Genomic DNA, 27,595 nt, shown 5'->3' on the forward strand with positions numbered 1-27,595 from the left:
ATATTTTGAAAAGGTGATACAGCAGCAGTGGCAGATGTGTCGTGGTTTTTTTTTGTTTTTCAAAAGGTGGGGTGGGAGGGATGTATGAAATATAGCGACGCCATTTTTACATTGACTTTTCTTCTTTCCCAAAGGAACAACTTGGAGGGCGGCGTGACGTTCTTTAAATTACTTTTGGAAAGAATTAATGAAACAGAAACACACACAGAAAAAAAAAAAGGAGGACAACTTTATCCTGCTGTGAGATGAAGAATATATCCAAGAGCTGTTTGAGAAGGGGGTACTTACTATGGGTTATGTATTAATGTTACAAGGACGTCAAAGCCGGTTTATGGAACCCAAATCGCGTCATGTAAAAGTATGAAGAAGAAATGTCATTAGATAAGAAAGCTTTTGTGGCATCATTCTGCGATTGCCCTTGTTTTACATGGTGATATTAAAGATAAGTGTAGGAGTGGTATTTCCGAATGCAGCTCCAGGGTGTAAAGAGGATGGGGGTAAAACGACGGCTAATAGATCTCAATATCTGAAATCACACTGAATGATATGGCCATATACGTAATTAATAGAAGAAAAGATGAAGGAAGGAGTAAACGAGTTCACTAAATATGAAGTTTGGTGTTGATAATATTCGATAAGCTTCAATGAAAACAAGAAAGCGAAAGGATTTTTTTTTTTTCAAAAATGTGTGACAAGTTTTCTAACGAGAGAACCATTTTGTTTTCCGACAAGTAAGCAATCGATTACCTACGATGGGTGGACTTGGTATTTAGATGTTAGCAATAGCAGTGGTGTTTACATAATCATAAATTGGAAGAATATATTATGAGAAGAAAGAAGAGAAACAAAAGAAAAATCAATAGTTAATAACTTTTTTCTCTTGAAAAAAGTTATTGTTAAACAAAACGGAATGTTCGTCACTTTACAACATTTATATGAACCGAGTCACAAGACAAAAAAAAAAAACTAAGAAAAGAATTTAAACGTATAACTTTTCTTCCTTCTGCATTCGCTCACGATAAAACGACGTTTCCTCCCGTAATTAATTGCATGTTTGCCTTCCTTCTTTTGTTGAATATTTGGAAAATATCGACTGATTTCCATAATGAAACGGCCCATTCCTCCGGCTCTTAAAAAAAAAAAAAGAGGATACGAAGGAAGAATAAAAAATACATTAAACGAGGCCCAGATGACTGTTATTCCTCCATTGTTTTTCGCTTTACGTCTGCAGGGTTTTCTTTTTTCTTTAACGAGAGCTTATCTTCTACAACATTATTCCCGTCCCGCATTGTGCCAAAGTTTCACATGTGCCAAATAAAGAGAACGTTGCGATCAAAACCCTAGCTGAATATTTTTCGTCGATCCTAAAATGTCTTGAAAAAAAAAAAAAATCAACAACAGAAAATCAAATTTAAAAATAATAAAACAAGTTTTAAACCAAAAAGAACTAAAAAAAAAAAAAAGTCTCCTGTGTTTCGGTAGTCTTTCATGTTTCACATCAGGAAACGGACAACAACTATTAATTGCCTTGTTACACGTTTTTCAAGGATAAGAAAATGGGACATACAGAATTAAAACAAAAATAATAATTAAAAAAAAATGTGAAGGGGGAAGAAAGAGAAAGAGGAAACGAACACCGACATGGTAATGTATACGATACAACAATCCGGCAATTCATTTTGTCTCCATTTTTGTTTGTGTGTGTGTGTGTGTTATATATACGCATTGCCGTGATTTTTCCTTTTCCTTTTTTTTTTTCTTTTTTCCTTTTTTTTTTTATGCCTATTTAGAAGCCCGTCAATTTGTCATTAAAATTGGATTTTTTTTTGTTTGTTTTGTTTTAAAGAGACAACCGAACAGGAAAAGAGGTGCCATTAAAAGGTTAAAGGATAGAGAGCGGATTGGTTTGTTTTTGGACGACAAGAAAAGTGAGAAGGTGTTAAAACCAAATTAAAAAAAAAAAAAAAAAAAAAAAAAAAAAAAAAAAAAAAAAAAATAACAAAATGGAGAGAGAATGATATCAGCCGCGTTTTTGTTTTGCTTTCTCGTTTGTCTTAAATACTCAAGGTGGAATTGTCCCACTCGAGGTCGCGGGCTTTGCATGCGCCACCATCGTCGTCGTCATCGTCGTCGTCATCATCCGGATCTTCGTCGCTGGAATCGTTGCCATGGCAACTGTCATCTTCAGAGTCGGAATCGTCGTGACGGTGCGAAGTTCGTGTCATAGTCGACTTTTCGGCGGCCTCCAGCGTCTGGAACAAGTTTTTTTAAATTTTTTTTATGTGGTTTAATTGATGCATTAATTGCCTTTTTTTTTTCTTACGTGCAGAAACAAAGTATTCGCGTGCAATTATGGCACACACAAAAAAAGGAAAAGACTTACCTCCATCGGGTTGACGGTGATGGTGAGGGCGGAATCATCCCAAGCCATTTCAGTGTCGGCCGTCGTCTCGTCTTGTTGGGCGCGGCGCCTAGCGGCACGAACGCGCACCACTCCCAAGCTGATCATCAGCAGAAGGAAACCGGCGCAGACCATCACGATGATCGTTACGGTGTGGCCTAAATTCATCAATCAAACATGGAAAAAAAAAAAAAAAAAAAAAAAAGAGAAATTGAATACAGGAATGTCTTTGTTCTTAACGGAATGGAAAAAAAGAAAAAAAAGAAAGAAAAGGGAAACATACTAGCACCGCTGGACAGGTGGCCCTGAACGGTGCCACCCATGCCCGTGCCCATATAAACATCGGAGATGGCGGTAATGGGTCCGACGGGACGGATATCAACGTGATGCCGGTCAACCTTAGCGTGCGCCGGGGCGGCCGTCTTGCTCTGATGACTCAACGTCTGTTGGTTGGGTGGTTGCGGAGCGCTGGTAGATGGTTCGGTCGAATGGCCAAGCGACGAACTGGATGCCGCGCCCGAAGTGCTAGAAGCGGCCACCACCGGCGTAGAAGTCGATCCATCAACGAATGAAGACGCTTGCGGATGATCAACGGTGACCTGGAAAGACCCCAAAATAACAAAAACCGGTTTCACTTCGTTATTCAGTTGAGTCATGGGGCATCGGAAAAACGCAACAAAAAAAAAAAAAAAAAAAAAAAAAGAAGGAAAGAAGAGGAGAGAAAAAAATGTAGCGGATTTTTTTTTTTATCGTACAGTGTGGATGAGCTCGTTGCTGGCAAATCGCCCGCTCATCTGCGAGCAGATGAGCTTGAAAGCGCGGGTCAAATAGTAGGCCGGCTTGTGGTTGTTGTACTGCAACTGATGAAGGATCTGTTCGTAGTGGTTTGTGGATTCGCTGCCCATCAAAGTGACACCGTCGTGGCTGAATTTGGCTTCAATCTTGAACTGGCTGAGGAGATTCTGCGGCCAAGTAAGCGTTTCGTGATCCGGATTCAGCGGCGGGTAGACGGTGGCCGTGCAAGAGTCGACGCGCTGGGCAATGTTCATCATCAGGTCCTCTTCTTCAGATGACTCATCCTCTTCCGAGGAAGAGTCTTGAGCAGCGGCGGCGTCAGCGTTGCTGACTTCGATGCGAGCGTCTGGGAAAAGATGGACGCCACTTCTCAACGACTCGTAGCCGTAATGAGAGCTGGACAGACCGGTGACGGTAACAATAGGTAGCGGAGTGGCCTGGACCACAATGGCGCTCTCCAAGACGGGGATCTTGAGTGTCCGGCCGGACGAGCACACGATATTCGTGTAGAGACGCAGAGGACGGCGGCCAGGCGTTGGGAAGTCTCTCAGATTGGCGTAGGCGACTTTACGCAATAGCACCTCCAAGTTGGTCTTGTTTTCGCCCTCCAATGTCAACTCGGTCAAATCTGTCCAATGCAAATATTTTAATTGTTTGTTTCTTTCTCTTTTTGAAGAGGTCTACACGCAAGCGTACCGTTGTTGTTCAGGATTTCCATGCCCGGTTGAAGAAGTTCCATTGGCGGAGCTTCGAGATTCTCTTTGCACTTGTGCAAACAAGCGATCACTTCATCGAGTTCGATTTGGCCAGCCAGCACCGAAAGGCCAGCCATTGAGCCGCGCATAAAATGTTGCATCCGGCTTTGGGATCCTATTTTTTTTTGTTTTGTTTTTTTGTTTTCCATGGGAAGGAAAAGAAAGAAAAAAAAAAAAAAGATTAAAGAAAAAAGAATACACACATCCATTTCACATAGATTGCAGTTATTTATTACCTTGCCAGCAAGCGCCGACCGTGAGAGTTGTGTTCAATCCGTGACTGTTATGGAGCGGCCAGTCATCAATAATTTCAGGGTTGTTTTTGCTGGCTACCATGGGACGTCCATCAACGTACAGTTGAACTTCTGGGAACTCCATGGAAACGGCGTAATGATGCCATTGTCCGTCGCAAACCTAATTCGGGAAATAGTACGCACAAACACATGATGAGCCTTACGGCTTGTTGTTGCTGTTGTTGTTGCGAGAGCTTCCCTAAGTTATTCACGTAAGAGCACAACAGGCAAATAAGGCGGGGGGGGAAGCATCAAGTTCTCCTATCCCTTCCTGATCTCCTTCATTTAACCTTTTGTTTTCTATTTTCAAAAGCTTACCTGAGGCAATTTCCAGCGAAACTCAGCCGGCCGGAAACTTTTGAGATCTCCGTCTCCAAACTCCCGACGCAAAAGTAAAATGAGCCGACAATTGCGGATAAACAAAGAGAAATGATGACGGTTCATTTCTGTTGGGAAAAACAAACACCAGATATGAACAAAGATAATCAAACATTAAAAAAAAAAATAATAAACGAATAACAATAAAAGAAAATTCTTGTTTGTCTTACGGTGATCATCCGCATTGCAGAGAATGTGCTCTTTGACATGTTTGTCCTGTCCGGCGTGGTGTTCGTGCTTCAGCCAAACCGACATGGTGAAATTTCTCGTCAGGTTGTGAGCCATCACTTCCGGCGGTACCGTCACGCCTGTTGATCCGTCAAACACGAAGACCTGCGACCGTTGACAACAAATAAGAAAGAGAGTCACACAATCAATCAAAACCAATCACAGCAAAAGGACGGGGGGAGGGGAGACAAAGTAATAAGGCAAGAATCGTATCAACTAGACCCGCTCTTATTACATATGATTAAGCTAGAGAATAACGACGAATAGCTATCGCGGTATGATGAGCCATAATTCAATCTTGTTTCGACGTACTGTATACACATATACACACACACACACACACACACAGTGCAATCAGCCCCGTCTTCCCACAGGCATCCGCAAGACAAATCATAAAAATTCTTGCCCGTCTCCCAACCCGTCGAAATTGGTCGTAAGGCGAAACGGAATACAGATGGACACGTACCTGATCGGCTTCACGTCCTTGGTCAACGGGGAGGTCACGCGTCCATTCGGCCCCAGGTCCTGGTGGCGGCAAGAGATCGATGGCACGGCTATTGGCTCCGCACAATTTCCTTTGGTTCTGCCAATGTTATTTTTTTTTTTTATTATTAGATTTTTATGATTATCACTTTTTTCTTTGTCATTCCAAAGCGGGATAGAAGAAGAATAATAATAATAATAAAAAAAGGAATATAAACAGGTAATCGAGTTGTCTTTTCGTCTGATTTCTTTGATTGAAAAGGAAATGGGATAGAAGGACACCAAATAGCTCTCGACTAGGATCACGAACGGCCATTTCCTTCGATTAGTCTTATCGATCCATTCCGGACGGATACAAAACCCTCTGCCCTATTCATTCCCAAAGAAAGAAACAGACGATGGCATTCACTGTAAAAAGGAAGAAATGATTTTGAAAGAAGGAAAAAAAAAAAAAAAAAACGAAAGAAAAAGGTGTAGAATGACACGGGGAGGAGATTAGAGAGAAAGTAGGAGGCGATGAAAAGAGAGACAATGAATTCTCGTGTTCCGTGCGCGCACAGTCACGGACAAAAAAAAACAAAAAAAAACGAGGAAGACGTATCCGATAACTCAACCGTCATTTGTTTTAGCACATCGACGTCACTCTGTTGCCTCTCGTATTTTTTCAAATGTTATGAGAGGAATAAAAGAAAAGAGAAATAGTATATAGGAGGAGGAGGAGGACGACGTATAAGAGAGAAAAAGAAAAACGAGTGTTATGTATACCTGGACGGTGTAAGTATCGCGGTCGCAGTTCTTGCCCAAATGGGAGGAAGCCAACGTGAGACGGGCCTGGATGGATTCGGGTTGGCAAGGGAAATCGCACAAGTTGATTTGCGCCTCGGGGAAAAGATCCTGTCGACCCGATCCGGGTACGTATTCCACACGTTCGCTGATGCCTGCGCATTTCCAATCAAAGTTCACATTTATTTTCTATTTGATTTATCTTCCAACAGAATTTATAAAAAAAAAAAAAAAAAAAAAAAAAAGACATACCAGTCCATCCAAGACGGCAGACTCGGTTGACTTTGACGCTGACCAGGACGGGCTCGGATCGTTTCATTCCACAATCGTATGCGACAACCTGCAGGATGTGATTGTGATTCTTTTCGTAATCCAGGGGCTCGATGCTGCGAATGACACCTGTGTGAAAATAACGACGCGCAACACAAGGAACGTATCAATCGTCAATCCTTTTACGTTCCTCATGAAAACATCTCTTTGTTGGCATAGGGAAAACTTTGTGAAAAAATTAAGTAGACGAAGCCTCGACGGATTTATTTAAATCCATCGACTCGCGCACATGAAAAAAGGCAAAGAGATTTGTTGATTGCAAATCCTCTCGCAGCTTTTCCTTCCTGAAACTTGAACTGGATTAAATCGAACCCATGGCAATATCTCAATTCCCGACTGAAAAGACTTCTTTAAAAAAAAATAAAATAAAATAAAATAAATAAATAAACAAATAAGTAGGAATAAGTGAAGGGCTTTCGCCATCATCGTGTTCCCAAAACTTTTTTCGTGTGCGATAACAAGAAGGCAACAAAAGCTCCCCGCCCGCCTGCTCCTTTTCAAAAGCGGAGTGCGTCCTTTTAAAAAAGTGAAGCGGGTAAGGATTGTGGAGAGGGGCCCGAGAATAGCGAACGATGGTGCGCGCATCAGAGACATCAAAGAGCGCGTCAGAAATTGCAAATTCCAAGTGGGAGTGCCTAGCATTGGTTGCCATAGAAATATCAAAAAAACCCAAAGTTTAAAATGGACTTGACTGTCGCGTCCGTCAACGCACCGAGGCTCCGAAAGAATCCACCCTTTTTTTTTTTTTTTTTTTTTTTTTTACATCTTTTAAAATAAATTCAGAGGAAATAGAATCGCCCCCACAACCTCCCTCCCGCGAAAAAAAAAAGTAATCAATTTTGAAGATGACTAGTGCCATCTTATGTTGCCCTTTACTCTACCTGCTCGGTGAGGAGACGTTACGAGTAAAAACAAAAACAAAAAAAAACACAACGCAATATGTTGGATGGATGGACGGAGGCGGTGGTCGGATTACATGCATCTATAATATTTGTGCGTTGTATAGAAGAGACGTTACAGATCTAAACATCCAAGTGCACGGAATGGCTCAAATGTTTGCCCTTTCCGCGGGCATATCCTGCCCGTTTGTCTCCGTCCCTTTGTGTGCGCATTTCCCCGATTCCGGATGACAAACCAACATCAGACATGCCCTTTTCTTTTCCCCACTTGCGCCAATATGGAATATCAAGTTTCATATCCTCCCCTCCCCCCCCCCCCGTTCGTGCTATTTATTCTTGTCTTGTAACGAAAGGGATACTGGTGTGAGGTGATTAATCCATGCTCACATATTGGACAAGACTGGCGCAGCACTTGGATATTCAGCGGTTGCGGCGGCACTTTATACCCATCCGCCGGAATCAAAGGGTGGAAAAGGAAGGGAGGGGGAAAAAAAAGGTGGTGCATTGAAAAGAAAAAAAAAAGAAAAAAAGGTAGTGCAGCGCTCGGCACAAACAATAGACACAAGAAGCGATTCGTCAACTAAAGTGGATGGGATTTTCGATGGATTGCTCATGTGTTATGTGGATGTATCCACTCCCTTGACACGCGCGCACACAACCGGATGGGACGAAAAGCTTAGAGGCATTCGTTTGAAGACGAAGAAGAATGGCGTTTCAGTTCGCAAGGCCGGAAGCAAAGTGAGTTAGCATACGTTTAAACGACTCCCACTTTTTTTTTTCTTTTCTATTGCAATCAAATAAGAAAGGGCCAATAATAAAAAGAAGATACAAACCTTCATTGTCGATGGCAAACGGTTGATCTTTGTTGAGGATGTCGTAGCGGCAAATGTCGCCGTACTTGGCAGAACAGTCGGCGTCATTGGCTTCCACCTGGATGATCTTGTCAGCCGGTCGACCTTCGTCAACATCGACGACGTACGACGGCTGGTTGAATTTCGGTGCGTACTCGTTGACGTCATTGACGCTGATATGCACCGTCGCACTGTATAAAGGAAAACAATCAAATGACGTATTTAGAAGATAAGAAAAGACTCGCCATTTCAAAACGAGGGGGGAAAAAAAAAAATCCAATTCATCTGATGGTCGCAATCAAAAGGGAAACAAAAGACGCGGCCATTGGAGGCCATAGACTTTCTACGATACATATCCTTTTAATACATGTAATATAGTGTATCGTGTGCCCTTTTGTCTATTCAATGCAAGCCCGTCCGTCCGCCTGTCATCCTCCATTCTTCAACGTTGTTCAGTCTATCCACTTCAAGGAAGAAAATAAAAAGAAAGACGGGGCCGGCAGAGGCGGTACAAGGAATATTATCTGGAGCACTTGATCAACTCGACGACGTCGGCACACATTCACCAGAGGCTTTTCATCTTCCCTTTTTTCCGTATTCTCTTTTTTTTTTTTTTTTTTTTATTAAGAGTCGACCAAATAGCAGGACAAGCGGAGAGATGGATCTTTTCATAGAGTTGCTACCCTTCACTCTCATCATGATTTAAAATTTTGTCTTTTTCTTTTTCTTTCTTTTTTTTTTTTTTTTTAAATTTCCACAACAGCTGTTTGTTGTGCTACCAGACTGCCAATTTGCTTCTTGGCTTTGTTTGGCAAAAGAAAAGAGATGGACTCACTTTTCCGATGAGATTCCGGCGCAGGAGACGGCTACAATGTCGAACTTGTAGTTCTTCTTCTTCTCACAGTTGAGGCTCTTCTTGGCCCGTAATTCAGCTTCGCCCTTCTCCCGATCTTTCACCACAATCTGCCCGTGCAAAATAAAAGGCAAAAAATATATGTATATATTTTAAGATGAGCAAACAAATGACACGTCAATTTTGTAAATGGGTGCATCGGTGGAAAAAAAAAAGAACCTGAAAAACACTCTCGTCAGACAGCTCTTGTAAAATGGGAGTTTTATTTTTTAAAAAAAAAAAAAAAAAAAAAAAAAAAAATGGTAATAGTGAGGGAAGATTGGGAGCAAGAAGCGATTTGATGTCTCGTATCGATCGAGTTGGCAGCACAGCCCATCGAGATGGGATTCCCAGCAAAAAGCTGAGCCAACAAACCCTATTCGATGCGATTTATACAACCAGTCCAAAACGAAGAAAAGAAATAGGGGAAAAGTGTTGAGAGAGATAGAGAGAGAGAGAGTCGGAGAGAGAGAGTCAATATTGAAACGGAACAAAGAAGTTTTTTTTTTTTTTTTGGGTGTGATTTGGTGGCCAAAGGGAGAGAAGAAGAAGAAGAAGAAAAAACTTTTTTTTTTCTCTTTTTCCCATTTCCATCGCATTCTACAGCCGCCATCTTGGGCCCTCATCATTTAAAACAGGAAATTCAAAAGGCATCCATTTGTACGCCGTCACACAATCGAAGCTCGAAAAAAAAAAAAAAAAAGGAAGAAGAAAAGAAAATGAAATAGATGAACAAAATGGCGGGCTTGAATTCAACGCGCACAGGGACGCCACGGCGTCTACTGTTCGCGGCGTCGTTGGGCGCGTGCTAGCGCTTGGCCCCTTAACAACTATCGATTAGGTAACTCTCTCTCTCTCGCGCGCGCGGGCTCTCCAGTCCAAAATAAAGCGCGCTAAGACGCTATATAGCGGTGTACGCATTTTCTTGTTTTGCGCTACGGGCGGCCTCTCATCGACACGAGCGCGAAACTATAACGCCAATTTCACATCATCGTTTCATCGCCAAATAAATAAATTAAAAAAAAAAAACACGCGGACCACACAAGCAAACAACAAGACTATTCAGCCATCATGATGATGGCACAGCCAAAAGGATGGCAGGAAGAGTGCAAAGGTTTCTAGAAGTTGGATCGATATCATCACCGAAGGGCCTTTGGCTCGCTCGACATAACTGCTATCGTCACGGCATACGCTTTTCTTTTTCTCTATTCTTATTTGCGAATAATAAAAATAAATAAAGCTGCCGATGTACGAGAGAGGTCACAGATTTCATTGCACGGCATATTTGTCATGTTTTTATTTTTATTTATTTATTTTTTTTTTCCTTCCTGCAAATCCAACATCGTCGTGAGCGTGGGGCAATACCGAATGAACTCTCGCCCGACTGCATCCAATATACACAGTTCCATATCTCCGGTATGCGTCTATAGTTGCAGTCCACGTCATCGGGAGCGAGTAAATATACGCCTGACAGGCCAACTGGCGTGGACCTTTCAAAGGTAAAAATCTGTTCCACATTTTCCAAATCGCCTGGTGAAACAGAGAGTGCGATATGGGCTGTCGGCCATTAGCCTTATACAACAACAACAAACAAAAGCAAATCAGATATAGCCGTCTGCGTGTTATCGGCATCGTTTTTTTTTTCTTATCTACGCTTGTTGACTAAACGAACGTATTCGAACACAAAAATAAACCATTTTTTAAGATTGCCCACCAAAAATAGGAGTTTCCATTCACGTGGCTTTTTTAAGTTCCTTACGTAAGTAAACAGTGAATCATGTGATTCACGTTTTTTTTTTTTTTTGCTTACTGCTTTTATAACGTGTAATACGTAACGCGTATAGACGTTTTAGATGGGGCAAAGGGGACATATAAAGTGCAGTATCAAAAGGTAATTCATCATCCGTGAGAAAGGAGTGGTGGCGGAGCACGTCGTGACAAACTTTCTTTTTTTTGGTTGGGTTTACAAGAGCAAAAGAGGATGGCCCGCCTCACCCTTTTACATGTCGTAGGTAGCATTCTGGTTTGGACGTGCTGGACGACCGGCATGACGGATGGACTTTCGCTCGAGCACAGATTGCAGCAATTAACTGACAACTACGTGAGTATGCGCGTCTTTCGTGTTGTTTTTTTGTTGTTAAAAACTTCTTTTTCATTGGAAATTCTTTTTTTTTCGTGAAAACTGGAATGCCCGCTAATGTAACGCGCAATGAACAGATGGAACTGAAAGGAAATTTGGCTGAAAAAGACGCGCAATTGGAAGCTCTAAAACGACAGCAGGTCTCCAATAAATCCTCATTGAATATTTCAATCATCGATAACTAAAACGCTTGTCTTTTTTTTTTGTTTGTACCGAAAAACAGAATGAAATGATGCAAAGCTGCGTGGAAAACGAAATCCGATTTCAAGATTTGAAAGAGAAACACGTAAAAACAGCCTGCTCTATTTTTCGTATTTGTTTTGCTTTTTTCTTAAAAAAAAAAAAAAAAAAAAGGAGCCAAATGTTATTGAACTAGGAAATGTTGGTAGAGCAAGTGACACGACACGTACGAGGCAAAGCCCATAGGGCCAACGTGTCGATTGGCCATCAATCAGGAAGAGCCATGCCGACTTCGTGCCAAGATCTAAGTCAAATAGGACACGTCCTTAGCGGCTTGTATTCAGTGATGGCCACTGAAATGGTGCAAAACGTTTACTGCGACTTTACTAAACTACCCGGCGACGCTGGTAAGATTATTATGTTGTGTTCCATTCCCACGCCATTCTCGGAGCAAGCGTTTAAAAAAAAAAGACGTCATTGAAAATGCCTAGGTTTCGAGACACTGATTGGATTTGCCGACGTCAAATCACAGCCGACGTACTTTTACGTGCAGACGAGCGCGAACTTCAATCAAACCAAAGTTCCGATTCCGTTCGACGAAGAAATGCTGAACGTCGGCGGCGCCATGAATTCAACATCGGGCATCTTCACGGCGCCACGGACGGGCAATTACTTTTTTTCAGCCTCTGGAATTGCCTACATTCCGGCCTCGTCTTCTGCGCTCCTCTACTTCCACATCGTTTTGTACGTGAACGGCGGTCGCATCGGATTGGCGCACGCCTTTTCAGATGAACTCGCCGCCGAGGGAGGTCAACACGAAACGTTTTCGCTGTCGTCGACGCTCAATTTACAGGCGGGCGATCAAATTTGGTTGGAAATATTCGGCATGTCACCGGGAGCGTACATGAACGGCAACGGTTACACTCACTTTAACGGCTGGCTTTTACAAGAAAATCTTTCAGCCAGCCTTTAATTTTTCTTTTCTTTCTTTTTCTTTTTTCGTAGCCTCTAGATTTCTTTGAAAAATAAACAAAATGCGTTCTCTTTTATGGAGCTCTACAACCAACTGTCCAACAACTCAATAAAAAAATAAGATAAGAGACTTGCCCGACCGATAAGCCAGAAGAGGGGAGGAGGGCTTGTTTTTATTTCAACTTTCGAGTGTTTGATAAGAAATAAGAAATTTTTCTTTTTGTGCTTACCTCGAATGGAGTCTCTCCGTGATGTTTGTTGACGATGCGGAAGGCGCAGATTTCGGCGCCAACGGCGCGTATTTTCGGCGTCACATCGACGATCAGCTTATCTTCGTCGACCAGGCCATGGTAGCCGCTGTTGCCACTCTTGCCAGTTCCATCCAAACGGGGAACTGTTGAAAAAAAAAGAAAGAAAGAAAAGAAAGTCCAATAAGATACACGCACGCCTTAACGTCGAAATATACAAAAAAAAAAAAAAAAATAAAAAAATGGAGACGAAACAAATTGAAAAATCGTGCAAATCCATTGGGGACATTTCGTTTCTGCATTCTTCGAGCCAGAGAGAAGAAGAAGATAAAGTTGCAAAGAAGATGGAAAGTTGAAGGCGAAAGAGACTCATCCCGGATTTCCAATTTTCCTCAGACATATCGAGAAGGGACGTGATGAAAAATATATTGGATCTTCTGGCTGCCTCTAGCTCTTTATAATATTATATATTGTGTGCGGATGCGTGTTGAAAAAAAAAAAAAAGGGGGGGAAGAAAAGGAATGAAGGGGAGGGCATATATAGATATGCTCTCGTTTTCCGTAATGCCATCAGGAGCCCTGCGGATCGATTGCCGATCGTCCCGCAGGGGAGGCGCCGCACTCAATCGCACGCGTCACTACGACGACACCCTTCAGACGCCCAACGAATAGAAGAAGAAACGGCCAAAAAAAAAAGAAAAAAGAAAATCGAACGAGTGTCGAGGACGCCACTTGTGATATATATAAAACGAGTGCCGATCTGGCATCTTTTCTTCTCTTTTTTTCGCCGCTTTTAACAATTGCGGGAACCGAGAACCATCTGCGAGTGTCTAACAGTTGTTGGCTAGTTCGCTCCTCGAGGAAATGAAAAGAGCGAATTCAATTTTTTCATAACACAGAAAAAAGAAAATGCCGACTGTCGAGAGATTTTTACTTCGTCGACTGACAGAAAGAAAGAAATGCAGTAGAGCTTTGTGATGTAGTATCGAAATCGATATGACTTTGACTAACAATCATGTGCACCGTTAACTTTGCCTATTCGCTCTCACTGGCTCTAACTCCCATTAGCCAATAGCGTCACAAAAGTTTGTCGTCCCACACATCGTCTACCGAGCGCCACACTCGGGATCAAGTCTCGTTTTATTCCGCTTCAAAAAGCCTAAAACACAAAAAGAGGCTTTAAAGTTTTCATGCCCTCTTTGCTCAAGGCAAACACGAGAGACATACATATACAGAGAAAGAGAGAGTGTGTGACAGTTAAAATCTAGCCTTTTTTTCTTTCTTTCTTTAACTACGGCTATGGTTAATTACACCGAAGAGCTGGCTAAGAATAGGTCTATTCTTTTGGCCTGGCTTAAGGTCGTGTGTCAAAATCGATGGGTTAGTGAATTAAAATTGGCTGAGCTTTTACAGAAAAAAGAAAAAGCGTACACAGTGAACGCAAGACGCGCGTACATCATCAATGTTTGAAGAGGCTTTTATCCCGTTTCTCTTTTTTTTTTTTCTCTATCAATTCGAACGAGAAAAGCAAACGTGAAAAAAAAAAAAAAAAAAAAGAATCCTACCAAAACACGTCGCCAAAATCCAATTTTCCACGAACAACATGTTTTTCTTTTTACTTTTCTTCAACGTTTCGTCATACGCTATTGATAGAGACTTTGTGTCTCGCTATGAAATGTGTAGCTGTTGTAGCGCTGCTGCTGCACCTTTCGGCTTGTTTATTTATTTCGTTTTCTCGTCGTGCATACGTAAATATTCCTTCGACGACAAGACACCATCCGCCAGCGGTGCGGATCGATGGAGCAAACGGATAAAACAAAAACAGTTCACCGTAAGCGCCGACGTCACCACAACAACCCAACGCCGATGACAATTCGAACGTGCGTCTTTGTATGTGTGTGCGCTTGATCAAACAAAAGCGACTGGCGGTACACGAATCTATACGTACGTCACCAATTTTCCTCTTTTGTTTTTTATTGCTTTCTCTTCTTTCGTACATAGACCGTCGATTTTCAAGATGGACGCCTTTGTGACGGCGACGACACCCCATCTTTCGTGTACTGGTCTGGACCTTCTACCTCTCTTTCTTTTTCGCATCTATCTATATACACACACATATATATATATAACCGCATATAAGAAGGGAAAAAAGAAAAAGGTGGGCGAAGAGGTAAACAAGACAAACGGTCGCCAAGGCAACTGAAGGGTCATCCCAAAGAAAAATAGAGAACGACACGCACGCTGGACGAGAGCAAAAACGAAAACGCTGTTTTCGCTGCACGCTCTTTACTGTTTGGCCGCTAGGTACTCGACAGCGCACTCGAGCTCTTTTTATGTCCACGACAGTGCAAGTCACCGTGCAAGGCCACCTTTAATTAGTTTTCCGTGCAAACATCCTCAGGATAGAGCGATACATAATCATTACGTTTTGCGAAATAATTCGTTTTTGAAGGGAAACACTGGCGGCGATTGGTATCAACAAGGGCAAAAGAAGCGCACACAAAACGCGGAAATTGGATATGATCAAGTCCATCTTGTCGCTGCCCACCCCCCTCCCCCGAACAGTTGAATAAATAATTTCGCTAGCCCACCTAAGGCGCTTAATTTTTAATTAGACGGACGAGGCGAGTAGGTGGAGAAATATGATTACTCAAAAATAACTAACATAATGCGAGAAACTTTTCGTGTACACGCGGAAAATGAACGATCAACGGAGCGGGTTGGAAAAGAAGATGAAAACTCGTGTGCTTCTGACAAGCTCATTACGTGAACCAGCCAACCAGCCAACCCGCACCGTTTTACCCTATCCCTGAGGGCGGGTAGTTTAAACCTTTGTGTCGATTAGGTGGAATAAAATGAGGGGGAACAAAAATAAGGCGCCTCGACGAAGCTTTACTACGCCATGACGTCGGCTGTCCGCGTATTGATTTTTATCTCTCTCTCGCTGCCAACCCTTTCAAAACTCCAACCTTTCCCTAATTTTCAAAGCAGGCGCTTCTCAAAGAGAGTCGGTGTGTGTGTGTGTGTGTACCAGCTCTTGATTAAGGTTTCCGCGCATCCAACCCGTCGAAATCAAATGGATGCGCATCCAACTTTTCCTTACAATTTTGATAACACGCATTTTTTGGAAACATTTAAGAAAAATAAGTTGAACACGTCGTTAGGCAACTCATAAAATGCAGTCAGCTGTTGCGAGATTAACAGATCGTGAGTCACGAAAAGCGGGATGCGTTTCGCGCGATATTTCAATAGTCTCCAACCAATGGCGGAACAAAATGGCGACGAACAACGAACAAGACGAGACGCAAGAAGGTCGCTTGCCAATGGCTTTTCATCGTTAACGAGCGGGAAAACGATAATAAAAAGAAAACCCGAAAAAGAAAAGGGACGAAAAATCCTCTCCACCACAAAAAGCCATTGGTGCGGATGAAAGTGAATTGAAGACGAGATGATGAACAAGGGAAAAGACATAATACTCTTTGCATTCTATACGAGCGATGGCGCGTTCATTAGCAAGACAACGTCTTGCCGCTACTTCTCATCTGATGGCAAAGAAGATTGTCTTTTATACACGCTCCGTCGAGTGGATATTATAATGATGATGACGATGATTGCATCAAATTCGGATATTTTATATACATACAAATGGAAAAAAAAGGCGTAGCAAAAAATGTGACATAAAAAAAGGATCGTATTCTTTGCAATAACGACGCGCCGCACACATTTTTGGTTCAACGACGAGATTGACTAGAACGACGCCTGTGTGTGATTACAGCCGGCTGTATAAAGAAAGATGAATGGGCCAACGAGTCAAGAGGCCGTTCTATTTCTTTCCTCCGCTTCCCTCTTAACTGAGGAGAAAAAAAAAAAAAAAAAAAAAAAAAAAAAACTCGACGTCACCACATAACAAAGTTGCTCCTATTTTATCTGCTCCAAAGAGTCACAAAGTTCCTTGTTCTCCTCCGGAGAGAGGGGCAGTCTATGCTCCAAGTTTTCGGCCGGGTTCGAGAGAAGGCAAAAAAAAAAAAAAAAAAACCAACAACAAAATACAAAAGGTTAAGCTCTTCTCTAATAGGCTCAAGTCTAAACACAGAACGTTGGAGAGAAATCAATAAATTGATTTTAAACAAAAATTAAATGCGCAGTTTTCTTTCGACAAACCCATTTGGCCACACCCTCAACATTTCCCACAAAATTCCGATGAAAAATGAGCAGGTAAAAAGCTTCGATAACAAACTGCGATCCATCAAGAAGCCGATTTTTTTTTGTCCAGCTTCCTTCTTTTTTTAAAACCAACTGTCCGCGTATCCCGTATATATATATATATATAGATTCACGCGCTTGGCGGTCGAAGGCGTCGGTTCCGACGAACGGGGGGGGGGGACTTGGGAAAACATGGAAGAAGAGCAACAAGCGCAGAATGGCACACACAAACAGCTGCTGTGTTAGCCTCCCTCACCCACCTCCCCTTCAACACAGAAAATGACACACAGACGGCCATTATATAAGAAAAAAAAAAAGCGTCCATATAACGATGAAACCAGATGATGTTGTGCGGAGAGCCCCAAAAATTCACGCGGGTGTATATAACGTATACACAAAATAGAATGAGGAAAGGAAAAAATAAAAAAAAAAAAAAAGGAAAGAAAGGCCGTCCGTTGGAACAATGCAATATAATGGGCTGGATCGATATTGTATTTTCACTCGCGCCAATCGTTTATTCAGCTCACGATAGCTGCAATTTGCGTCGTAACACGAAAATACATATACGTATGTATATAATAAACTTCATCATCATCGGCTGGATCGAGAAACGAACGAACGTGAGTGGCATAACGATCATGCCGAAACTGAGAGAGCAAGGAAAACATGCGACTCTTCTTGTATGCCTGACATGGAATCCTAACCTATCGGATCGCTGGATGTATACGGGCTCGTTATATGTGTCACTATACTTTTGAACGTTATGTGTACGACATCCATTGCATCCTTGAAGGGAAAAACTTGTTTTCCCCTTTTGCTTTCAAAATGCATTCCTCTCGCAAAAGATGAAAACGTCTCCAATAAAAACACGTTAAGTGTCTAGAATAGCAAAAATGCCTCCCAAATAACCGAACGGCGATCAAAAAAAGAGGAGGAAAACGTTTCGCTTGAGTGGCTTACAGTTGGATCGTGACGCGACCGTTCTCTCTCCCTCCTCCCGCAGCCACCCACCTAGGTCACCCAGCGTGAGACACCAACAGATAGTGTGTGTGTGTGTGTGTGTGTCTGTGTGGGTATAAATACATTTTTACATGGCGACCGAGAGAGAGAAAGAAGAGACCCGGAGGCTTCTTGGCCCACATTGAAAAGTCCTTTTGGAAACCGTTTGGCTTTTTTTTTCTTTCTTTTACTTCGTCTCCCAACTTTCATCAACATCTTTCTTTTTCTTCTTTTTTAAAAAATTCTTTTTTTTTTTCTTTTTCCTATAAGGAAAGAAGAAAAGAGGCCGAGGTAGAGTAAACCGATCACAATCGCACCTCTTACATTCTTGATATTTTCTTTGCTTATCGTTCAACATTCTTCCCTTCTTTCACATCAAAAGAAAAACTTTGCTTTTTTTCTTCCCTCCCAGCCAAGGAAAACAAAAATCGTTCGGGTTAAGAAGACGGGGAGTCATATCAATCTGGCATCTCTCCCGTTTGGTTGATTTGCTTTGATTGCATTCCACAAACACCCAAAATTTGAGGGGCGGCGGCAAACGCTGGTGGGACGGACGACAAATAATAATAAAAAAAAAGAGAGAGAGAGAGAAAAAAACGGAATTATTTTTTCTTTCTTTCTTTCTTTGAGCGTCACGCTGGCAATCAAAAAGCATTTCTTCTTTTTTTCCCTCCTCCTTTCCAAAGAAAAAAAAAAAAAACTGGTAAAATAAAAAGATGACGAGATTGACTCTCAGTTGACAAAGATGGCCGACAACTTCCAACTATGGAGGGGGGTTAGTATTTATTTCAATCAAGTCAAGCAGACTATCCTCTACTCTGGGCCGTAATTAAATGAGTGAATGTAATTTAGACTCTGGCTCCCTCCCCCCTTTTCTGCCTTTGGCAAACATCATCGTACCGACCAGGGAAAGGGGAGGTATCACTTTGTAAATAATCAAGTCTGCATCGTATAGACGACGATGAGGAGAAATGAGCCATAGAGAGCTAAATAACACAACAGTGTCACTGTAAGATAATAAGACGAACGGGAGGAATGTTCTTCGTCTCTAACATCATAAATGGTGAATAGAACGAGTGAGGATAGATGCGTCTTGAGCCATCCAAAAGGCCAACAGTCACACGCACATGGAAACAATTCAATTTCCACTCTAACACATTCCTATCTTCTTCTCTCCCACCACCCCCCTCTTTTTATGTACACACACATAAACATACACACACACACAATAATAGAGATATATAGCGAGCCGACGAGAGCAGACGACGCACGAAAAATAAACGAAAGGTAAGAAGGAAAGAAGAGGAAAGAAAAAAGAAACAGGTCATGTCGTATCGATCGTGTTGGAAAAAGAGAAAATTCCCTGCCATCTGAGATGTGCGTTGCACAACGTTCCTGCCAGCAAGTCACCCCACCCTTTGTAATATCATCATGACTTTAGAAGATGTACGATCCGTCTTGCGACTCGCCAGGCGATGGGGATATATGTTCAGCGGGAGCGGATCCATCTTCATAGCTCTCATCATATACGGGGGATAGTACCACTCGTGTATCCGTGTTCTATCATGTCCTCTTTCTTTTTTTTTTCCTTTTAAAGAGGAAAAAGCTTCGTTCACAGCGGTGGGAGGAATTGTCCTACGAAAACTAACGACACCCGCGCCTTCATTCTGTCTGCGTCGTGCACATGAATCACGATCCCTCCCTTCCCCAAACCACCTAAGACCTTTGACCTCATTTAGAGGATAAATAACCTCGATCAAGGTCGTAAAGGTAGAATATTTTTTTTTTACCTGCCCCCGATTTTTACGACCCCCCCCCCCTAATAGGAGGGGGCTGGAAAAAGAAAAATCCAGGAGGTCAGCTGGACACCGACAAACACCATCTGTCTACCTTCATGTTATTTTTTTTTTTCCTCGTCTGGAGAAGAAGGTTTTCTTCTACTTGTTCACAATTGAGTAGCAGCAGCTGGTGGCCAAAGCTCTCCATTTCCGTCATTTTCCAATGACCTTCCGGGCATATACCAACGTCGTCTCCTTTTTTCCAAAAGAATTTCGTCGTTTTTTTTTCTGTTGGTGTAGGCAGTAGACTTCAAATAGGATTTCTCAGATTCTCAGATACTCAGATACACACACACACACACACACACACAACCCACGCGGACACACACACGAGATTTTAGGGAGGAACACACGCTGATGAGATCTGGCTCGGTGCACAGCTGGGGCTTTTCACAAATATTGATTGCCCCCCATCTCTACCTACTGGCTAACTAGGACGCCATTTCGAAATTTACAGTAAAACAAACAAAAATTCGAGATGAATTCTGCCAAAGTTTTTCTTCTAGTTAGAATGAACGGAATTGTTGTCGGGGCGGAAACAACGAAAAAAATGAACGAAAACAAGAGTATCCCACTCCCCTTTAAAAAAAAATGGCCGTTTTTATTTCACGTAGGAGTGTCGTGTTGAACAATCCCAAGTATGGGCGGACATGACTCATGTGTTCAACGAAGACCTTTCTCTCCCAGCCCAACGTCTCGAAACGTGATCGAATCTGCTTGGCACCGCATTACTTTACTCGACAACAACAAAAAATTGGGTGTTAAAAAAAGGGGGGACTTTCAAAGAAACGCAAATAGAAAAAAAAAAGGGGAATTTGTGTTACATTAAACATTCAATCGGTGCTTGATTGAGACCCTGAAAGGCTTTTTTTTATCAGCCACCATCATTACGATTCTCTTGTCTTTCACACCACATTTTGGTTGCTGCGAACATAAAAGGCAGACACCACTGGTAGTAAAAAAAAAAAAAAAAAAAGAAAAAAAAGCAAAACAGATCTAATGCAATGACGCAATCAAGAAGAAAAACCTGTTCGTTTTCAGCTGTTAAACACCAGCCAGACATTTTAGAAGGAATAAAAAAAGAAAAGAGAACAAAAAAATAAGAGTTTCGTTGTGCTTACCTTGAGTTTCGGCAGTCGACACTGCGGCGAACAAAGCCAAGGCCACAGCAACGACGAGCGTCGGCCAGCGAGCCATGAAGGAAAGAACAAAATCTCTCCCCCCACAAAAAAAAAATGGAGAATAGATTTCGGGGTTCTAGACGCGTTGAAAAATGCGGCTGCTAAAAACCTCCCCAAAACTACCAACACGGCATCAAAGAGGAAAAAAAAAGTAGCTAGAAAACAAGTTTCTTTTCTTTTTTCAGAGAATTTTGTTTGTATGTCTCGTTCCCCCCCTTCTATTTCCCAACAGAGGGAAAAAAGTCACTCGCTGATGGGGCAGAGGTGAACGTACAGTGCGTAACGGCAGTTGTGTCGATTCTGACAAACACTTTCTTCCACGAGCACGAGCAAAACGAAGTCGAATATCCGGTGATGAAACCAACAACAAGAAAACAAATCGAACGGTTCACACAGACGGAGAAATCAAACAAACAACACTGCGAGGTAATAACAGATCGTCTGCCAGCAAAATGGCGCAATAAATAAAAGCTAAGACGAAAACCGAACGATTCTAAAAACTGCAAGGGAAACGCGTGCGACCAAAGAGTCGACGAGCTGCCTCGAGAATGACACGTTCTGAACGCAACGAAGCCAGGTTTTTTCTCCGCAGGATGTGCTAAAGAGGAGGGAGGGCGAGGGAGGCTGGACATCGAGGACAGTGCACCTGCTAGCCTATCACTAGCGCCATCTAGTGGTGTGAAATCAAACATTAAATTACAATAAAGAAACGAATAGGTACGAAAACAGATAAACGCAAACAGTCGGATGTATGCAAATAAACTGACGCAGCTGCGTGCGTTCATGTACCCATGTGAGTGTGTTTTGTGATAAATGCGGATGCACTATTCAAATGATTTTGGGCGCCAGCTTTTACAGACGGGGATAAAGAATCATGTCCTAAAAAAGAAGGATTACCTCTCGCCAAAGCCATTTTGCAATGCTTTGACCTCGACGAAGACTTTGAAACCAAATTTAGTCAACAAAGGAGTTCCAAGTCAAGACAAAATGGACGCACCTAGTTGGGCGGCGGCAAGATCACGAAAACTTGCAACATCGTCGTGCCAAGGTTGGTCTTGTTACAAGAAAACTCGAACAATTCAAACGGCCAGAAAAGGAGTCATCCAACACGTCGGATGTAGTTGCTGGATGCTGATAAACCCATTTCATATTTGCTCAACGGTACACACACAAAAAATGGCGTCCTCGGCTTTCATTGCTTTTATCTCCCCCCCATTGTTGCGCAAAACGATTCAGGTACCGCTGCTATCGAATTAGATTCGTCCGTGATGTTGACAGTCGAAATATCTGCGAAAAGGAAGGAGAGAACTGTCGTCGCTTCGCATGAATGCACCATTTTGTATTTTTCTTCTCTTTTTTATTTCATAAAAATGGAAACACTTCCTTTTCGCGTAAACGAAAAAGGGAGGGACAAACCAAAAGAGACGTCGGAATCAGGGCGGTTGGCGGGGGATGTTCAATTGAATCTAAAACAGGCCAGACGGAGAAGAGTAGAAAGAAAATACATTCGTATGGAACCATGTGAGCTGCCGTCAGCCAAAAAGGTGTGTTGGAAAAGACAGACACAAACGAAAGGCAGACACAAATAGAGAAAGAAAAAGAGACAAAAAAAACAAAAAAAAAAAATGATGAATTTTGTTTTTTAAGGAGGATGTATGGATGACAAGACATTATCATCGTTGGTTGAGGTTTTGTGTTTTTGTTTCAAACTTTTCAAAGAATGCACATCAACGTCGTCTGTCCCGAGACAGGGATCGATCCCGATGTCTCGACCTCTCCTTCTTTGAATCTCTTTTCTCTTCTCTTAGGCTGTGGCTATCTTTACTACGATATTTATAATCGCGTTCTTTTTCACGATCCCGTTCTCGATCACGACCTTCTCCTCCTCCGTACCTATCACTTGTCGCTGTTGTGCTTTTCTGAGTAGAATCCCTCTCTTTTCTTTTGTTATCTTTATCGTTGCCTGTCCTGTCACCGCGTTCCCGCTGCTCTCGTCGCTTGTCATCTCTGGAACGCGACCGGGAACGAGTTCGGCTGCGGGAACGTGAGCGCTTCTTCCGGTGGTGGTGGTGGTGACTGTGGTGACGCGACTTGCGTCGCCTGTCCTTGCCCTGCTTATCAGAAGGGCTCATGGACGGAGACCGGGGAGGACTTTCCACCAATTTGGAACTCTTTTTCGTTGCTGCCGACGTCACATGGTTCTTTTCTTCACCTACAAAGGAAAACACATTTTTGCTGCACTTAGTCACTGCTTTTGGCATCGGTTTGATCACCAACTGACGTCTCAATACCTTTGGAACTGGATGGCGTGCTTCCAACAGAATCGGCCGAGATGCCTTTGTTTATTTCTGGTTGTTGTGTTACAGTAGCGACAGCCACACCCGGACTGAAAGTCGAATGATTCTCATTTTTTATAGGCGTGGCTGTTCCTCCCGAGGCAACTCCTGAAGCACCGCCTTCTTGAACTGCTTGTTTCAATCGTTGGCGGCTTTCCTGATACGCTTGTTCCAGCTGCGATACTATCTTGTCCAGCTGGTCAGCGTCCGGCTGCCAAATACGAATTAGCAAGAAAAACAAAAACGAAAATGTAATACAGAATGATAAGAGGAAAGATGAACAGATATACCTTTGCGCGCGCATAGAGTTTGAGAATGCGGATGGAAATGTCCTTTAAATCAGTTTCGACGCTACCAAATAGAAGATACCAAGCGGGTTTTTTCGGAAGAACAATGCCCAGCTTCCGAGCACTGAGGTAGATACAGGCACAAGCGATGGTTTCGGGACTGTAGCGAACAAAGACGTCCGTCCTCAGTGAGTCGTTCATATAATTCCTGCACGAGAACAAAAAGAACGCGGCACGTTTTGGGAGGGAGGAAAGACAAAGTAAAAAAAAAAAAAAAAAAAAAAAAAAAAAAAGGCACAAGAACCGGACCTCAATAGCGGTCAATATTTTGTGTAAGGGGGGTAGATAAAATGAGCACACATAATGAAAAAAAATTAAAAAAAATATATGAATTACAAATCACTGAGGCACGACTCGTTGGTCGCATTTTGGGCTAGGCTTTCACTACACGGACACCACGATCCAAGTAACCGTGTGTCCATGACTTCAGTCATTATTTCAAAGCGATTTTGAAAAGCATGCTCTTTTCATTAGGAAAGGATAAAAGGAAAATAAATCTAAATGAATTAAAAATGGCTAGCCAAAACAAACTAAGAAAAAGAGATGCAGCGAGACGAGTGACAAGACGCAAATTTTAAAGCCGGCTGACAGACGTGGATTTCACAGATGCTCGGCAGAAGATGTGAGCTCACCGGTGCTGGGCAAAAGCCTCCAGAATGATAATAATAGTGAAAACAGCGTTGCCTGCTGAAATTTTAAGAGTAAATATTTGAATCGTTTTGTATAGAGAAACCCAATTTTGACTCATCAAGTGAGAGAATACGCCAAGTGAGGGTGACACAAAATGACTGAACTCATGGAGAACATTTGGATTGAATGGGTAGAGAGGCAAGCCATCTCAAGTCAAATGGCAATTGAAGTGAGGTTGAGGCACTCTCCAGAAAAAAAAAAAGCCAAAATAAATATAACCCGACGGCAGATGCAGTGGGCGTGGTTCAGCCTAGCCCAGCCCCGACATGGCCGACGTTCCAGCCTTGATGGAAGGATGAGAGGAGGAGGAGCCGATACGCAGGCGTATGGCGGGGAACCCTCGTTCTACCTCTCACCGCTACTTACCGACTCAATGGGGACACCCCGGTCCTCACCTAAACACTGTTAGGCGAGAACCAAAAATGAAAAGTTAATAAAATCATCACTACAATGACTTTTACCTATCCATGCCTGAATTTTCCCCAATCCAAACCATTATATCTCACAAAATTTTCCCACTACTAAGACAACCCTCTCTTATCCCTTTTGTGTACCTATCTTGTTCAGAAAAAGTTGGGAAAAGCAATATTTGATTTTAGGTGATTCTGTTTACCGCTGTAAATTAATGATTGGTAAAGTGTGCAACTCAAAAATGTTACACTCCCATGACCCTCAATTGCAATTGTCAAGTATCATTGAAGATTCAGCCATGATATCTCATTAGGCAACACAGTATTGACTGTCCATATGTAATTAATGAAAAGGCGAAGATATCTTACCAGGAAAGCTGGACAAGTCGCTTGTTCTTCTCAAATCCCAGTATTTGCAGGTACATAACAACAATCTATATCAATCAAATAATAATCAAATAAATCCATTATGATAGGGAAAAAAAAGTTGTTTATGAACCTTGTGTGGATGTTTCACATGAACACAGAAACCTAGTTCTTTGAGAACTCTTCTTTCTGCTTTAATAACTTGATTTTTTAAATTAATATAACCTTGGTCTAGCAATACAGGTTCAATTGTTCTAAATACAAATCTTATTACAAAACTTTTCAGCTAATGGTAAATTAGGAAACCTTACTTTCCACCACGAACTTGCTTGATGTGCTCAAAAACAGATATCACATCTCTTATCCTTCTAGGAGCCTCTTCAACTTTAGAAGCACAACAGAGGCAGCCCATAGCAGTTATTTCCATCGGTTGGCGAACAAACGATTTGCTGTGGTAGAATCTGTGAAACAGGACTTGCCCTGTAGCCATTGCAACCTACTTGCCGAAGACATAAAGAAACAAGCTTAGAAAATGCATACGAAAAAAACATAATCGTAACTTCAATTCTAAGGCAACAAGCAACAACCTGTGGTAATCTCAAGAGAATTCCGGCAGTTTGGATCAGCTCACAGCCAAGGATCCTGAGATCCATCTCAGTTTCAGGGTCCAATCCATCGAGACTCGAAGCAGTACATGCAAGTCTTTCTGGGGGAAGGAGGCAATTTTCTAAATTAATGATAACACGTCCGTAATGTTTGGGAACTTTGGCGGCTAACAGCGTGTCGCTTTGCTTGTCAGCCATTTTTCGACGAACGCTGCGAATATGATGCGTGCACTAGTCAAACTGTTGACGTGGAACAATAGGTGGAAGCACCTATATGGCAATCTGTTTTAAACCCCCACCCCAAAAAAATAAAATATCGGCCTTTTTTTTCTATTTCCCTGCTATCGCCATCTACCGGTCGATAGCAGTAAAACAGAAAGATAGGGGGAAAACGGATTGCCATAGATTGCATCAAACTTACCCATTCGGCAGCTCAAGTGTGTATGTGTTTTTCTTTGATAATTATTTTATTTTGCTACTATGCTTAGTAAACTGCAATCGTGCCCAATATTTTTGCCTTTGCATTTTCGGTCTACTCTTAGGTGATCTATACCTGATCCTGTGTTTTAAAGTGATCTGCTTTCACAGCTACATTTCTGTGTTCTTTTCCGTTGGTCTATGGTTCTGAATTGAGGCAAGTATATCTATTATGCTATGTCACTAAGTAGTATAGGGAAGGGAATAACTGAAGTTGATTGAGATCTATTCTGATTATCCTGATATCCATCTCAACAGGTTTTTATTTGCTTTTCAACATCCATTTCATAGTGGGACGTGTGGCTTTGATTAACATTGCCATAAAGACTGCCGAAAATGGGTGTGGTACGGAAACCCAGAAATGGCATGAGTTCAACATCAAACATGGATTAGGTACTTTTCGGTTTTTTGTCTATCAAAAAAGTATTTTTAATGCTATTATTTTGTATTCACAGAATTTTAGCGGGTGATCAAGTCAAGTCTGGAAGTGTTACAGGATGGAAGAGTGAGCCTACAGTTGAAAAAACACTGAGAGTGCATTACCATTAAGGTATGAGGTAAAGTAATAGAGTGTGCACATTGTCTAATGAGAAATACCATCTTGTGTAAATGAATCCTGTATAACAGCAATCCTTTATAGTTCTGTCACAGCTAGAAGTCTCAAATAATTCTGCTTCTCTTGCTAAAGAACAACTTGTCCTTTACGTTCAGAGTGTTGGTGAAGCTGGGTACTTAAATGGCCCTAAAGATGTTTCACTTTGCTGGCATTGCAGCGATGAACATCATACATGGACTCTTTAGGTATGAAAGGAATTTTCTTGAAAAACTCTTGAATTTATGACGAAGCATTTCTCCTCCTTTTTGCCAACCATGTCTAATCTACAAAAAAAAAAATTATCCAATAGGAAAAGATTTTTAGCATACTGGGAACACAACTATCAACAATGCAACATTCTACGGGTGCTATTTTATCATTCAAGAGCCTTATACAATGATGTTCATCTGCAATTTGTATGGCCTTTCCCAAGCTTCTGCCAGAAGTTGAATCTATGAGTCATGTAAGTCACATGAGCAACAATTGAGATGCTTAATGGTGTTGTTTTTCTTTTCTCAGTATAGGTTAATAGTAACATTGGATCTGAAAAGATTCTTGGTTGGGGCAAGACACTGAATAAATTGTAATGATTGGATGGATGACATGACATTTCTATACTTCATTCGGATTCCCGAGACGGTATTTTATATTTAAACAATTGAAGTGCATATCTGGGCTCCCTTCCTTTCCGTAGCCCCGTTTCCCCTTGACTCGTAATAAGCCCGTAGGGGGTCATGCCCCTACTGTACGGTATATATAAAAATAACATATACCGAGGTTTGGAGGGCTCTGGCCGGAAAGGGGACGTGGGGGTCCGCTTAGTCCGATGATGTGTTCACGGAGGGCGATGTGGCTATCCACAAATCCGAACTAAAGGTTAATCGCTCCAGTAAAAATGTTCCAAATCTTCGGCTCTTCTTC

General features: G+C 42.1%; 3 protein-coding genes across 3 annotated transcripts; 1 reads left to right on the plus strand and 2 right to left on the minus strand.

Moving 5' to 3' along the window:
- Positions 1-2,047: 2,047 nt before the first annotated feature.
- Positions 2,048-21,410, minus strand: LOC130686844 (calsyntenin-1-like). The gene is made up of 15 exons (XM_057510011.2): positions 20,789-21,410; positions 12,611-12,774; positions 9,032-9,159; positions 8,179-8,387; positions 6,369-6,515; positions 6,099-6,271; positions 5,317-5,433; positions 4,793-4,955; positions 4,563-4,690; positions 4,188-4,365; positions 3,893-4,066; positions 3,157-3,824; positions 2,685-3,000; positions 2,384-2,559; positions 2,048-2,252 (listed from the first exon to the last, which is right to left on the minus strand). Exons 1-15 carry the CDS (start codon positions 20,862-20,864, stop codon positions 2,055-2,057), a joined length of 3,015 nt encoding a protein of 1,004 aa, XP_057365994.1. The 5' UTR covers positions 20,865-21,410; the 3' UTR covers positions 2,048-2,054.
- LOC130686840 (uncharacterized) lies at positions 11,022-12,470 on the plus strand. The gene is made up of 5 exons (XM_057510009.2): positions 11,022-11,189; positions 11,306-11,368; positions 11,452-11,514; positions 11,605-11,815; positions 11,900-12,470. Exons 1-5 carry the CDS (start codon positions 11,070-11,072, stop codon positions 12,379-12,381), a joined length of 939 nt encoding a protein of 312 aa, XP_057365992.1. The 5' UTR covers positions 11,022-11,069; the 3' UTR covers positions 12,382-12,470.
- Positions 21,411-22,166: 756 nt separating the features above from the next.
- On the minus strand, positions 22,167-25,827 carry LOC130686836 (cyclin-L1-like). The gene is made up of 7 exons (XM_057510002.2): positions 25,585-25,827; positions 25,309-25,493; positions 25,131-25,251; positions 25,001-25,065; positions 23,475-23,679; positions 23,140-23,395; positions 22,167-23,060 (listed from the first exon to the last, which is right to left on the minus strand). Exons 1-7 carry the CDS (start codon positions 25,798-25,800, stop codon positions 22,576-22,578), a joined length of 1,533 nt encoding a protein of 510 aa, XP_057365985.1. The 5' UTR covers positions 25,801-25,827; the 3' UTR covers positions 22,167-22,575.
- Positions 25,828-27,595: the final 1,768 nt, after the last annotated feature.

The sequence above is a fragment of the Daphnia carinata genome, chromosome 2 (assembly GCF_022539665.2).
Source record: "Daphnia carinata strain CSIRO-1 chromosome 2, CSIRO_AGI_Dcar_HiC_V3, whole genome shotgun sequence".
Lineage (NCBI taxonomy): Eukaryota > Metazoa > Arthropoda > Branchiopoda > Diplostraca > Daphniidae > Daphnia > Daphnia carinata.